Source organism: Trachemys scripta, chromosome 11 (assembly GCF_013100865.1).
Source record: "Trachemys scripta elegans isolate TJP31775 chromosome 11, CAS_Tse_1.0, whole genome shotgun sequence".
NCBI lineage: Eukaryota > Metazoa > Chordata > Testudines > Emydidae > Trachemys > Trachemys scripta.
Window position 1 is genome coordinate 41,556,723 of NC_048308.1, and position 15,787 is coordinate 41,572,509.

At 40.6% G+C, this 15,787-nt stretch overlaps 1 protein-coding gene across 4 annotated transcripts in view; it reads left to right on the forward strand.

Annotated features, from left to right (window-relative positions):
* Positions 1–15,787, forward strand: part of AGPS (alkylglycerone phosphate synthase) — a 142,246-nt gene that overhangs the window by 66,077 nt on the left and 60,382 nt on the right. For all 4 annotated transcript variants that reach the window (XR_004647629.1, XM_034785324.1, XM_034785326.1 and 1 more), the window contains exons 11-12: positions 4,182–4,309; positions 11,926–11,977. Coding sequence is in view for 3 of the 4 variants with exons in the window: in XM_034785324.1 (XP_034641215.1) it covers positions 4,182–4,309; positions 11,926–11,977 (180 nt within the window). In the remaining variant the exon portion in view is untranslated. The remainder of the gene's footprint in view (positions 1–4,181; positions 4,310–11,925; positions 11,978–15,787) is intronic.

Genomic DNA, 15,787 nt, shown 5'->3' on the forward strand with positions numbered 1-15,787 from the left:
TTTAAACAGTCTAATATAAGGTAATGTTGGCACGTATTAATTACTCCTGCAGGATTTCTCTGTGCAAAGGTGTCCATACTAGTCCAGTAGATAACCAAAACTCTGAAAAGCTTTTTAAATTACAAATTCCTGAGGGATGCCTATTGCAAATGTTGTTGTTAAATTTTTGCACAGAAAAAAATTGCCATAAGTTATAGTGAAAGAGAATCTTTTTCAGATGTTATACAGAGGAGTTGACTGTTTAATAATAGTCTTAGAACAAAACAAATTTTCTTCAAATTCCACACATGATCTAAAAGTTCCCAAAGTCCAGGACTTTCCATCTTCATGTAAGTTCATATTGACTACTTTTTAAGTTATAAAAAGAGCACTATCATCCCCTTTGTCTGTTATAACTCTAATCAGGGTTAATAGAAGCTACTCGTATCAGGTGGAGAGAAGTTTCAAAAACATTCAAACTTAGTCTAGTTGTTAGCCTTTTTGTGGGATTTTGCTAACCTTGCCATCTTTTTACTACACCATAGACTTGCCACTGCATGCTATACATTTTTCCAGTTTGTTCATTTGTCATGCAGTTGCTCCAAAAGGCCCCAATCAGAATTATATCTCTACTGTGCTAGGCACTGTGCAAATATAGAGAGAGACATAGTTGCTGTCCTGAAGAGTTTGCAATTTAATTCGTTACTAAATTTGTTGAAACTGCAGGATAAAAGCCGCCTCTTCAAATAACTGTGCACATATATATTTCACACTATAAAAGTGTGTGCGGCCAGTGTATTCAAGTCAGAGACTTTTGACATCAGTACCATTGGACGGTGCATGGCCTCTGCCATCGTCATATGTGGAGCAGAAGGCATAAAATGGAAGTGGCCACGGCCTCCCTCTCTTACCACTTGTAGCAAGAGATGGAGCTCCCTGTTGCCTCTGAGCTTCAGTTAGCTCAGAAAAGAGACCTTCTCCTTTGTATATAGTTATAGTTCACTTTACTGCAATTCTAGTTTAGTTAAAGAGCTGTTTTAGTAGTTTGTTTGTTTGTTTGTTTGTTTGTTTTGTTTTTTTTTTTTGTTTTTTTGTCATGCAGAAATTCCCTGGTTTTAAACAATTTGACATGTGCTGGGCTGTTATCCCTGTCACCAATAGACACAAAAGTTGGTAATTTGTTTAGGTGAGGGACATATGTTCTAGCTGTAGATTGTTCCCCACTAGGACAAAGAAATAGAAGAAGTTTTGTCTTAAATTTTATCTTCTCGAAGTGGCAACATCTCCCTCCTCAGAGCCTGACCATGACCGGAAGTCTCCATGAGAAGTGCATGTCTAGCTGCCAAGGCTCCAAAGCCAATGTTGGATGAGAAATCTTGCTGTCCTGTGGCCTCCTTGCAGTGTTCAGAACTGTTTGAGATTGATAGAAAGTGCTCCTCATCCCACAAAAAGGCACTTAAAAAGTCATCTAATGCTGTGAGGTCTGGTCATAAGCACCACCACTCAGACTCCACGTCCACCAGAGTTGTCGAGACTGGTGCCTACTGCTTTAATGGAGAGCTCTTCAACCCTAGCATTATTGGATCTGGTTCCATCTCCAATGGCTGTACACTTACCTCCATTTTCAGTGCCATCAATGCCACAAGCCTTTCATGCAGCAAAGGACTTGTCTCTCTTTGCTGGACTCTACGTTGTCTGATTCTAATTGTAGCTGCTTCAGCTACATCGGCATTGTCTGCACCACCTGCCACCAAAACGTGATCAGTTCTTCCTATATCTTCAGTGCAGTCCACACTGGCACCATCAACTTACTGTTTGGCATTGCCAGTCTTCAGGCAACTCAGGATTCAGCTCTAGAAAGCACTCTGAATGTGATTTGCTGATTACATGGAGTACCCTAGATAGATCTCTCACATATCTTATCTACCCGAGGAAAACTATGGCTAAGGTGAAGTTGTGTAACAACCTTCTAGGCAAATTGGCCACCACTTTATAGGGAGCAAATGCTCAAAATCGCCAATCTGGTTTAGCCCTCTCTTACTCTGCAGCAGAATACTGTGCTCTGGTCTGACTCCATTTGTCTCATGTAAAAGTGGTTGACACATAACTGCACTCAATCATGTACATCATAACTGGCGCAATTACACACATTGCTCTCTGTGTTAAGCCACATCACTCCTCCACACATCCCTCTGGTTGCTACAGCCAGAATTGTTGAGAAGATCAGAGCAAACCCAAGCCTACCACTATACACGACCTCTTCAACTACCCAAAAGCATGCTTGTCGTCAAGGCACCTGTTGTGGGCCCACTTGCCCTACCCAGATTTCTGAGGGATTGATGTGGTGTGAAGAATGATCTGCAGCTGACATTAGAAACCAGTCTCTTATAATTGACCCAACCATGCATGTACCCAGTTTTGATTTGCCCCATTCATGGATTTTGAAGAGACCAGGGTCAATGTGCAGACAGCCTTCCAACCCTTGGGGCCAATGAGAGGATCCCAAATGCAGCTGTGGCCAAAGACAATTCTCACATCACTAATGACTGCCCTCTGACCAGATTTGATGGTTGTCTGAGGGCTCTGCCCGTCGCTGATGAGGCTGCAGCAAATTGGCATGGCAAGGTCCATATCTGACGAGAAGAATAATGAAAACTGCATTTCTGCTAGCAATTACTTATGCAAGAAGGGTACTGGAGCTCCAGGCACTGTAAGCCAACCCCCCTCCCCCTCCTTTCCTGTATTTGAGTATATTAAGCTCTGCTATAATCTAGCTAAATTTTCTCCTCCTCTGAGAATAACAGCCCACTGGGTCCTATTACATTTCATCAGTAACATACCAATAGTGGACATTTGCAAACTAACAACGTAGTTGCCAGTACATACCTTTTCCAGACACTCTGCTTTCACTCAAGCTTCCTGGGACAGTGCCAACTTCAGCGAGTCAGTACAGCAGTGCTTTTGACTTCAGTCACTTTTCAAATAATCAAAAGTCCCATCACCTGTAAGGAAATTGTTGGTGAGTCACAGCGGAATGTATATGTGCACAATCACTCAAAGGAGGAAAAACTGTTACTTACCTGTACAGTAACTTTTGTTCTTTGTGATGTATTGTGTGCAGATACCTTCCCCCTACTATTTGAGGTATTAGATGGTGTGAAAAAATGGAAAGAGGGGCGATGGTCACAACCCTTTTATGGTCTTGGCTCCAGGAACAAAGATGGCTGGGGCACGTATGCTGACAAAAGTTTCTGACTTAAGTGCATTGGATGCACATACATTTTCATGTTTTTAAACGTTTTCAATTTGTTGTAAGTATGGTTTCAGTGTCCTCAAACACTAGTTTGAGTTGGTTTTAGCACAACATATTGCCATTTTATCATGGCATTCTAACATTGAATAGCCCCCCATTAACAGTTAGTCAGACTCTGTGATGGCTTCCCCAAAACCAGCTTAAAGACTTGAAAAGTTATGTCATCACTAGTCTACTAGACCTCTAGTATCTCTTGTATGATCTTCGGGTTAGCTTCAGTAATTTGAACTGGTTAACTTGTTACCTGAAGAAATCTTTTCTGTCCTAAATTGTTTGTTTAGAGTCCTAATGCTAAAGGATTTTCAAACCATCTTAGCCTATCTTTCCTAATCCCAATCTTGTAGTAGTAGTAAATAATAATAATAATAAAAACCCTGATTGCCCCCACTACAAATCACTGAGTAGAATGGGGAAAATATTCATTTTTAAACCTCATTGTTTTGTACATCTGGATATGGCAGCCTGTTTTCCTTACTTGACAGTTCTATTTAGAGCCTGTCAAAAACAGTGGCAAAGCCTGGTGTAAATGCAGTAAACCAGCTGAGCTTTTGCAGAATACTGTATTTAAACTATTAGTTTTTAGACATCCTGAGCTTATTTGATCATTTTCTGAAAAAAATCTGATCCACAGTTTGAAGAACGTTGCCTTAACTGTCAACTTCTAATTGGAGGCTTATGTAGAAAGAAAAATTAAGCTTCTAGTGAAATGATGCGCAATAAAAATACTACTCTAGGCTTTAAAATACATTTAACAAATCTGAGTTAATTTTCTTAAGGCATCTCACTTATGGGAGAGTATGAAAATACTCAAACATACATGTTAAGTCAGAAAGCAGGAGAGATTTTTGTGACATAGAAATTATGTTCATGTTCATTTTCCTTTTTAAAGGAACCCTTGGAGTGGTTACAGAAGTTACCATAAAAATTCGACCAATCCCTGAATACCAGAAGTATGGCTCTGTAGTATTTCCTAACTTTGAACGAGGAGTGGCCTGTTTAAGAGAAATAGCAAAGCAGGTAAGGAGAAATTTTTGTTTTTGAATTCTATTACACTTGTTTCATTCATACATATAGTATCCGTATTCTAACACTAGGTGGCACAGTAATGCTCTGGTTTGCCTCTGGATACTTTTGCACTTGGTAAGTGGGCTTAAAGGGATAGTATCAATTTTAACATTATCATAGAATATCAGGGTTGGAGGGGACCTCAGGAGATCTAGTCTAACCCCCTGCTCAAAGCAGGACCAATCCCCAGACAGATTTTTACCCCAGTTTCCTAAATGACCCCCTCAAGGATTGAACACACAACCCTGGGTTTAGCAGGCCAATGCAATTTGTTTACAAATCATATTTTAGCAAAGTTTGTAAAACTTATTTTCGTGTTGTTCCTATGCAGACTAGGAGAGTTGTACACATTTGTGGCACTTGCTGTTCATATGCACCAGCATGGTGATATGCTCATGCACTGTTTTGGAAGATACGTGAACTCTCCTTAGTTCACTTAGTAACAAGAAAGCAATAGATCCAATCTGCTAGAGATGTGACTATAAGAAAGTCGGGGGCAGGGCATTTGGGAGGTAGGGGACACTAGCTAGCAATATTTGGGCTGCTACAGGTTGAAGTGGTCTTTATCCTCCATAGCTACCTTGGGACTGTTCCAGTTTTCCTTGGAAAGTTCTGTAGCCTGGGTAGTATTGGCCTGGAGCGTTTTCAAGGTAGTGTGTTCAGCATGCACATTCCCAGGCTAGTTTTCACAAAGGTCTTGAACACACAATCTTAGGATGTTTATCGGAGCAGCAAAAAAAAAAAAAAAAAAAAGCACCCTCCAAAAAAACCCCTTAATAATGGATAATTCTCATGGGGTGGATTCTAAATATACATTACTAAGAAAGAGCACTATATAAGAAAAAAGTATTATAGTAGTATTTAAAAATAGTAAATGAGTTGATATCACCTTCACTGTAACCTGCACTAAAGCTAGCTTGCTGCTGCACAGTAAATATAGCATAAGATGTATATGACAGACTTTTTGTTGAAGCTCTGAAATAGCCATTTTAATTTTTTTGTGTGATATACTTTCTCTTCTCTTGTGTTGAACTGTCAATTATATCTTGTTTTATGCACAATTTAATGTCAGAATAAAACTGCAATGAGAAAAGTAGCATGGATGGATAATAGTGGATTGAAAAGTATTATAGTGTGGATCTATGGTATCCTGGCACTCTATCAAAAATGGCATTACTGGTTTTAAAGTCACTGATAACTTGGAAGAAAATGATCTTGAATGCTTATGGATCAATGTCCTAATACATAGATCATAAGGTGTGGTATAAGTTGATGTCTGCTACTGACCATCCAGTCACAATAGGGAACAGGATGGCCACCTTCTTATGCACCTATCTATAATGTGTAGAAAAAAAGCCCAGCATGATCATGCTGGGTACTGCTTAAATTTGAGTGACATGCTGGAGGTCGCATGCTTCCAGTACTGAAACATGTTTGAAATTTCTAAACGTTAGAGATGAGTTTCCTAACTCAGTGTTGCTGCCATCACAGGTAGACTTGTCTTAACATAAAGAAGAACTGATCACAGAATTAAAAATTAATGGTAGCTTAGGTACAAGTAATGATCATGAGTTGATCACATTTATAATGTGCAAGCAGAATAAAGTGGAGACCAGGTAGATGTAGATATAATTGCTTCTTTCCAGCTGACTTGGCTCATTTGTTTTCAGCTTTGTGAAATTGGCCCTACTGAAGCACCACACACACAGATGGAAGAAAGGGGAAGTCAATAGTAATGAATCAGAAGCTAGGAATTGTAGAAAATGGATAAGGGAAGCAAAGGGAAATGAGAAATCTGTGGCCAGCAGAGAGAGAGACAATATATTTTTAATATATTAGGAATAAAAAAGAGACTGACAATGGTATTGGTCCATTACTAGATGGAAATTTTGTAGCATTATCAATGATAATGCAGAAAAGGCAGGGAAGTTCAATGAATATTTTTGTGCTGCATTTGGAGAAAAAACAGATGAGTCTCATCATATGGTGGTGATAACACTTCTTGCATTCCACTAGTTTCTCTGGAGGATGTTAAACAGAAGGTAGTAATATTGGCTATTTTTAAATCAGCAGATCCAGATAACTTGCATCCGGGAGTTTTAAAAGAGCTGCTGAGCAGCTTGCTGGACTGTAAATGTTGATTTTTTTCAATAAGTCTTGGAGAACTGGAGAAGTTCCAGTTTACTTGAAGAAAGCTAATGTTGGGCCAGGATGACCCGGGTAATTCTAAGCTTGTCAGCCTGACATTGATCCCAGGAAAGATAATGGAACGGCTGATAGGAGACCCGTTTTATAAAGAATTAAAGAAGGGTAATAAGGGCCAATCAGCATGGGTTTATGGAAAATAGATCTTGTCATACTCATGTGTTACTATTTTTTGATGATCATAAGTTTGGTTGATAAAAGGAATAATGTTGTCCTACTATACTTAGACCTCTGTAAGACATTTGGCTTGGTACCACATGATATTTTGATTGAAAAACTAGAATGATATAAAGTTAACCTGGCACACATTAAATGGATTAAAAGCTGGCTAAGTGATAGGTCTCACAATAGGATTGTAAATGGGGAATCATCATCCAGCAAGTGATTCCAATGGGGTCCCACAGGGATCAGTCCTTGACCCTATGCTATTTAACATTTTTATCTATGACCCGGAAGAAAACAAAATAATCACTGAAAAGGTTTGCAGATGACCCAAAAGTTGGGTGGTGGTGGTAAATAACAGAGGACAAGTCACTGATTCATTACAGTCAGCTCTGGCTGTGGTGGTTGCTTTGGCCAGAATTATGGCATCAGTGGTGACTGAGGACCTCCATTGCTGCAGAATTCAGGCATTACTCGATGTGCAGCAGACTATTGAGGACTTACCTTATGGTCGGGTATTATTTTTGGAAAAGACAAATGAAACCGTGGATGATGATTATTATTATTTTTTTTAAATAATTCCCAAGCTACTTTGTGTTCCTTGGGAGTTTATACTCTGGCTTTAGAGACACCGCTTTAGCAGTCAGCAGCAACAATAGCAATACCGCTCGCAGCCTTTCTTCAAGCAGTCTCTTGTAAGGCAGCGGCACATCCCCAGAAAGGGGTATAGATCCCAGAGACTAAGGATCTCTAGTTCCAGATTGTAGCCAGCCAGCTCATCCTCCCTCAGCGTGCAGCAAGTACCCATCTTGACCTGTGTGTCCAGGGTAGTGATCCGATGGTGACCTCTCCATCCCTGTCCCCCCTACAGGTTTGCTCATTTTTACAGTGTTTGGGACTCAATTACCATGGACAGTTGGATCCTAAGCACCGTCAGATTGGGTTAGGTCATACAGTTTTCTCCATCCTTCCTCTCCCACACCCCTACCCTGTCCCTCTTCAGGGACCCTTTTCACTAGACACTGCTCCTCTAGCAGGTTCAGTCTCTATTGGCTCTGGGGGCTGTAGAGGAAGTTTTCCTGCAGCATTGGGGACAGGGATTCTACTCCTAGTATTTCCTGGTTCCCAAACCCAAGGGCGGAATGAGACAATGTCCACAACTTCAACAAATGCACCAGATTCATGAGATTCCAGATGGAAACCCTATGAACTGTCCTCCCCTCATGAAATCACATAAGAATGGCCATACTGGGTCAGACCAATGGTCCATCTAGTCCAGTATTCAGCCTTCCAACAATGGCCAGTACCAGATGTGTCAGAGGTTTTCTGACTGGTTTGCTGCTCTGGACCTTCAGGACGCTTATTGCTACATTGCAGTTCTCCCAAGCCACAGGCGTTTTCTCCAGTTTGTTGTGGTGGATTGGCACTATCAATACACCATGCTCCCTCTTAGTCTGACTTCTTCTCCCTGAGTTTTTAACATATGCATAATTGTAGTGACCGTGTACCTCAGGAAGAGGGGAATTCATATCTTCTCGTATCTGGATGATTGGTTACTGAGGGGGAAGTCCAAAGAAGCAGTCTTCTCTCATGTTCAGTTCACACTATGCTTACTTGACTGCCTACGTCTTATCCTAAACAGTGGAAAGTCAGCACTGATCCCAATTCAAAGAACTGAGTTAATTGGGGCCCTGTAGACTGTACAAGTTTGAGTGTGTTTCTGCTGACCGACCAATTCCATGCAGTTTGCCACCTATGTTTGGAACTACAGTCTCAGCCCTCAACCACAGCCTGAGTATGCCTGAGGTTGATAGGCCATATGGCTGCATGCACATAGATACTCTAATTTGCCAGATTGTGCCTTTGTCCTTTTGAAAAGTGGCTGAAGTTGGCCTATCCTCAGAATCGTTATTCCTTGGACAGACTGGTCCTCCTTCCTCTGCCAGTCCTGGACTATTTATGGTGGTGGATAGTTTCAGGGCAGTGTGTGACAGGGTGTTCCCTTTGCTTAGTACCCACCAACCAGGACTATTGTCACCAATGCCTCATTAATAGGTTACAGAGCACACCTTAGCTCAAAAGTTCAAGACCTGTGGTTGGAACTGGAAGCTTCTTTGCATATCCGTATCCTGGAGCTCCGTGCCATCTACATTGCCAGTAAGGCCTTTCAGTATCTTATCAGGGACTCAGCAGTGCTCATCCTTTAATGAAAATACCACTGAAGTATTATGGGAACAGATGGGGCGCATGCTCCAATATTCTGTGTCAAGAGGCAATCAGAGCTTGGAAGGCTTGCATTGGGGAAGGCGTTACCCTGTGGCCAATCTCTTACCTGGGATCCAGAATCACTTGGCGGATCACCTCAGCAGAAATTTCTCCCCAAATCATGAATGGTCTCTGAAGCCCAGCATCATTTGGTCTATCTTTGTGGTGTGGAGCATACTAATGATAGACCTGTTTGCCACGAGAGACAAAAGAAGTGCTGTCTGTTTTGCTCTCAAAGGTGTCTCAATCTGGGCTCCCTGACAATGCTTCTCACCTGAGCTGGGAATCAGCACTCTTGTATGCCTTTGCTCCAATTGCAATCATCTGACAGGTCATTCTCAAGCTGAAATGGGATTGTGCCACACTCATTCTCTTTGCTCCAATGTGGCCAAGACAGTGTTGGTCCTTTGACCTTCTTGCATTGTTAATTTGTTCTCTCATATCTCTTCCTCTTCACCCTGAGCTCCTGACTCTGCATCATGGTCATATTTTGCATCCAGTGCTCAGCTCCCCTGCATCTCAGAGTGAATGCTGCATGGTTGGAGGAGGAGGAGGAACAGTGTTTGGAGGTGGTCCAGCAAATCTATCTTAATAGTAGAAAGTCCTCCACCAGAGCAGCCTATTTAATCAAATGGAAGTGGTTCTCAATGTGGTCTTTAGCCCAAAGAATTCAACCAGTGTTTGCTTGTATCCAGGGCGTCGTGGATTATTTGTTACACCTACTGTCTTTTGGTCTTGCACTCAGTTGAGAGTGCACCTGGCAGTAATTTTGGTGTTCCATCCATCCGTCCGTCCATCCGTGTTTCTGAGCTCCATGGTAGTGAGGCTCTTGAAAGGAGTCACTCTTCTTTACCAGTGGGGGAAGAACTGGTTCCCTTGTGGGACCTTAATGTTGTCTTAGCAGTTCTTATGGGACATCCATTTGATGCTCTGGCAATTTTTCTCCCTTCTGTATCAGAAAATTGCTCCTCTTGTGGCAATAACATGCATGGAGTGTGTGTAAGTTGCAGGCTTTGATGGCAAAGCCTCCTTGCACACACTTTTCCAAAGACAAAGTAACCCTGCAGTCACACCCTAAGATTTTATCTAAAGTGGTTTCTCAGTTTCATTTGAACCAAGTTATGTATCTATTGGTGTTCTTTCTTAAGCCACATTCAACCCCAGATGAGTAGCATCTTCATGTGTTGGATGTCAGGCGATGTTTGGCTTTTTACCTAGATAGGGTTCAATCTTCCTGTTCTTCATCTCATCTATTTGTTTCATATGCAGAACAAATGAAAGGGCAAGTAGTCTCTTCAGACAATCTATAGGTGGATAACTTCTAGTATCATGACAGCGTACAAAGTAGCTCAGACTGCACCTAATAAGTGGGTGTGAGCTCATTCTGCAAGGGCCCTGGCAGTGTTGATTGCATTTATAAAAGATGTTCCTATATTGGACATTTGTAGGCTGCCACTTGGTCCTATGTACATTCATTTACAAACCACTATGCCATTACTACTGCATCCAGATCAGATGCAAACTTTGGGAAGTATCAGAGGGGTAGTCAGGACCAGACTTCAAAGAGAAACTGCTGAGCTTCAGTTCATTTGCAAATTTGACACCATCAGCTCAGGATTAAACAAAGACTGTGAATGGCTAGTCAACTACAAGAGCAGTTTCTCCTCCCTTGGTGTTCACACCTCAACTGCAGAAGAGGGCCTCATCCTCCCTGATTGAACTAACCTTGTTATCTCTAGACCGATTCTTGCCTGCATATTTATACCTGCCTCTGGAAATTTCCACTACATGCATCTGATGAAATGGGTATTCACCCACGAAAGCTTACGCTCCAGTATGTCTGTTAGTCTATAAGGTGCCACAGGACTCTGTCGCTTTTTACAAACTTTGGGAAGGCAATCCTGCAGTCCTTGTTTAAATAGACTCTGAATTCCACCTCCTGCGAGTACAGCTTGAGTCACCTACATGGAATACAGGGCTGTAGTCTAACTATTGCTCTTAAAGATGCAATGCAGATATGTATTCCACAACCCACCCTCCATCCCCTCTGCCTCAGTCTGTAGCTCTTGACGTTTAATGCAAAGAAAGTGAGGGGATCAGGGCAGTGTTGCCCTTATATAGCTAGGGGAGGGGTTAGGGCCACAGGGAATGAGCGCTGCCCCTATGAGTACTGCTAGACAAAGTTCTCTGGCTTCAGTGCGCTGGGTGCACGCACACCTATGTGGAATATAGGTCTGCATCACCTCTTGAAGAACAACAGTTACTATACAGGTAAATATGTTTTTTCCTTAAAATGTGTAATAAACATGTTGGGCCAGATGCTAGCTTGAGTTGATACTCTAAGGATTCACAAAACGCTGTGAACAGGAGAAGAAGCATAAGAAACTATTCACTCTGAATTTGTCCCTTTTAAATTAGTATACAGTGTATCTTCACATGCCCTCTATAGCCACAGCTATTGAAAAACATTCCATAGCAAAGATCAAGCATCAGGAGTATAACCATTTTTTTTTTTTTTAAGACCAGAAAAGCTCAGCCCTATACACGTCCCTGCCAGTGCAGATTAGTTCCATTTGGAATTATCTCTGCAGAGGTCTTTATTTAGAGCACAGGACATTATCTTAAAATAATGCTGGATTTCTTTGGGCTATGTTAATGTATGCCTGTTTGATTATAAACACAATTAAGCCTAGAGCCAGATTTTGGCCTGATGCCAAAGAGTTGATGTACTTTAAAACTGAGATTTTTGAATTTGTCAAATCTACACATTAAGTGAATATCTATCCTTCCAGTGAATGTATGCTGAAGATAAAGGAAATAGAAATAGGGTACTAACGCCTTTTATATATGCTGAGTTTTTTTATATGAAAATATGACTCAGTTTAAACCACTTCAGCACAATTTTATTTACAAATTGATATTTTTTCTTTTTTTAGAGGTGTGCTCCTGCATCAATTCGCCTTGTGGACAATGCACAATTTCAGTTTGGTAAGTTCACAAATATTGTGTCCAAAATTAGTATTTATATTCTATTTCTAGAGTGCCTTGTCTTAAGTGAGATATCCAGGCTTAAAATCCAGACTGCTTGTCTGTGTCTTATTTCTAGTTTGAATCTTTTTGCCTTTTTGGAAATGTGACTGTTAGAAGTAGGAAGAGTAGCCTACTATTGCTTCCAAATAATGGAGTTCATCCTTTGTCTTAAGCAGTAGAAGTCTATGCTTTGGTGCTAAAAGTCCTAGGTTCAAATCTTGTTGATGACTTCTTTTGGGAGTCCTTGTAGAAATGCATTAGTGTGTGTGTTGAAAATAATTCCTTCAAAATTTCATATAGCTACTGTAGCTAGTGGACAACTTTAGAGTACAGTGCTTGTAACACTAACAGTCCATAAATCTTATTGACTAATGAAGTGAACAAGGCGCATATTCTATGCGGTATATCAACATGTGCTTTTATTTTATGGTGACAATACTTTTTGGAAGTGAAGGGGCAATGTGTATGAAAGTGAGATTGATAATATTGTCTAGAGATGGATATAGCGCAGAGAAGCAGCATCCTCCATGAACTTCTGCCACTGTATCTCAATCCTGATTGTGTAATGCACTCAGGGCAGGTCTACACTACAGGGTAAAGTTGACCTAAGTTATGCAACTCCAACTACGTTATTCACGTAGCTGGAGTCGACGTAGCTTAGGTCAACTTTTTGGGGTATCTACGAGTTTCTCCCGTTGACTTATCGTATGCTTCTCGTTCCGGTGGAGTACCGGAGTCGACGGGAGAACGATCTGCTGTTGCTTTAGCGGGTCTTCACTAGATCCGCTAAATCGACCCCAACGGTGGATCGATCGCCTCAGCGTCGATTCACGGTAAGTGTAGACATGCCCTCAGTATTAAAGGGACACTTCTCAATGGTATTTTGTGGGTTTCTGATATGTAAAACATGCTATTTGGATTATATATTCAAATGATTTGGGGTCCAGTTCTTCCCTGTGGTATGCATTGGGTAATGGGAGTTGTGTGTGTGAATCTTAAGGTAAAACTTGTCTTTATTTTAACACATTTTGATTTTTTTAAAAATCTTCAAAACTGATTGGGAATCCCCTTTTGAATATATCTTAGAATCATAAGACTGGAAGGGACCTCGAGAGGTCATCTAGTCCAGTCCTCTACACTCATGGCAGGACTAAGTATAATCTAGAGTAGACCATCCCTGACGGGTGTTTGTCTAACCTGCTCTGAAAAATCTCCGATGATGGAGAGTCCACAACCTCCCTAGGCAACTTATTCCGGCGCTTAACCACCCTGACAATTTTTCCTAATGGCCAGCCTACACCTCCATTGCTGCAATTTAAGACCATTGCTGCTTGTTCTATCCTCAGAGGTTAAGAACAACAATTCCTCCTCCTCCTTGTAACAACCTTTTATGTACTTGAAAACTGTTCTCATGTCCCCTCTGTCTTCTCTTTTCCAGACTAAACTAACCCAATTTTTTTCAATCTTCCCTCATAGGTCATGTTTTCTAGACCTTTAATCATTTTTGTTGCTCTTCTCTGGACTCTCTCCAGTTTGTCTACGTCTTTCCTTGAAATGTGGTGCCCAGAAGCTACATATGCTAACTTATACTCCACAGACAAGAAACATTAAAGTGTCAGTATAGGATTGGTTCTGCTGAAAAAAATACCCCCATACTATTAATGTAAGTTTAAATTTGGGGTGTAATGAAATGATGATAGGCAGCATTAGTTTAAGATTAAGGAAAAGATCATCATTACTGTTGCTTGGCCCACTGAGCTGTCAACAGCGCTTTCCTAGTAAGCTATGCGCTAAGGAATACACACCTCTACCCCGATATAACACGACCCAATATAACACGAATTCGGATACAACGCGGTAAAGCAGTGCTCAGGGGCAGGAGGCTGCGCACTCCAGTGGATCAAAGCAAGTTTGATATAATGTGGTTTCACCTATAAACGCGGTAAGATTTTTTTTGGCTCCCAAGGACAGCATTATATCGAGGTAGAGATGTAGTTGTAATTCAGTGTATATGGACATGTGTACATAACTACAGTCAGTTTTAATCGTATATAAATCTATGGGCATTGGTATGCAAATCTTCTCTAGAAGGCTATTTCCAGTTAAAGTAAAAGCATATGCATTGCTTGTGGAATTGTGTATACATTGTGTGTTGAGGAACTGAAAATGAGTGAATGCCTTGTGACTTGTGTGCTAGACTTGGGTGTTAAATAGCCTTCAGTTACTGTCCTTTTTGTAGCTAACCCATATTTTTACCTTTTCAAAATGGAATTTCTGTAATGTATTCTGACTGAAGTTATACCTGAACGCAATACAGAAAATTAAATGGTTACAGAATAAACCAGCCCCCTTGCTTACTGGGATAGCTTTCAGGGAGCACATTACACTCGGTACTATTTGTTTATGGATGTGAATCAATGCAATGTGATTGACCTATGAAGACTTATGGTTTAGATGCTGACTTAGATGCTGAGATTTCTCACTGAAGTGATAGCATGACAGTTGCCTTCAGGAGAGGTCTCAGGCTATCAGTCTCCTGATTTAAATCGGAGGATGCTGATGGCAGCATGCTTTCAGTGAGGGACTTTAGTCCTGGAAGTCACTTACCCTTTGGTCCAACAAAGTCAGGGGGTGTGGAACTTTAGGGTATGTAGTAGGGTCTGCCTGTCCCCTCCAGGTTTTTGAGGAAGTGCTTTGAGGGGTAAATGAAGTTGGGGAGTAGTAATGACTAGTCCCAATAACCGGAATGAGTGGGGCAGGGGAATGCATAGTTCTTAAGGACTTAGATCTTCTGTATTCTAGAGCAAAGAACAGATGCATTTTTAAAATTTGAAATTGCAAGTTTAGATTTAAAATTTACTAACATAGTTGAAATTATTTGAAAACTGGTCCTCCACTTAGTGGCTTAGACCTGAGTTTAGGGTTGTTTCACTTATTCTAATTAACTTCAAGTACTTTAAACAGCTCTCCACTGTTTTAAGTGTTTGTGAGATAGTTAATGGCCACCGGAAAAACATAAACCCTGAACCTATTTCTTAAGCATGCAAAATATCTTCCAGTTTCTTTTAAAGGTTGTAGTTGAGTAAATTATTGTCCTTTATTGCCTTAACTGATGTAGTCTTTTTGTGTATGTCAATTTTCCATGCATATTTGTCATTCATCAAATGTATATAGAGGTGTACTTTTTGCAACTTGTTCTTATCTTGGTATGCAAAGGAGAGTTGCTCTTTTTAGTGAAGAGGAAAGAAGGCTAATGAATTACTGAAGTTCATGCTTTTATTCAGGAGAAAATACTTTGAAGTATTTTACAAGGAAGTATTTGGAAATACCATGTAAACAGTGCATAACTTTTTTATGAATTGGGCTCACAGCATGTAAGCCAGATGTAAGGCTATTAAAATAAAGCAGTTATGGGAGTTCAGACATTGCTAGTAACCGAAAACAGTGGAGAACACAGTAAAAGGCTTTCATCTCAATTCAACCCAGTCCTGAGGCATAGATGTTAATTTAACAGACTCCAAGATGCCATTTGTGTATTCTGGTAACTTTAATTCTGCGTATGTGATTAAGGAAGCAATTACTAGTTTTATGTAGAGAAATCTGCACAAGCGATATAACCAGGAAGGGGGAAAACTCTATACACTTCATTTTTGGATATCTGTTTCAATGGTTTGGCATAACTTAAAAAAATAAATAAAACTAGCAACCATTAATTTCTATTCCATTAAAAAAATGGAGTGTGGTTTAAACTTTCTATGTGCCGTATAC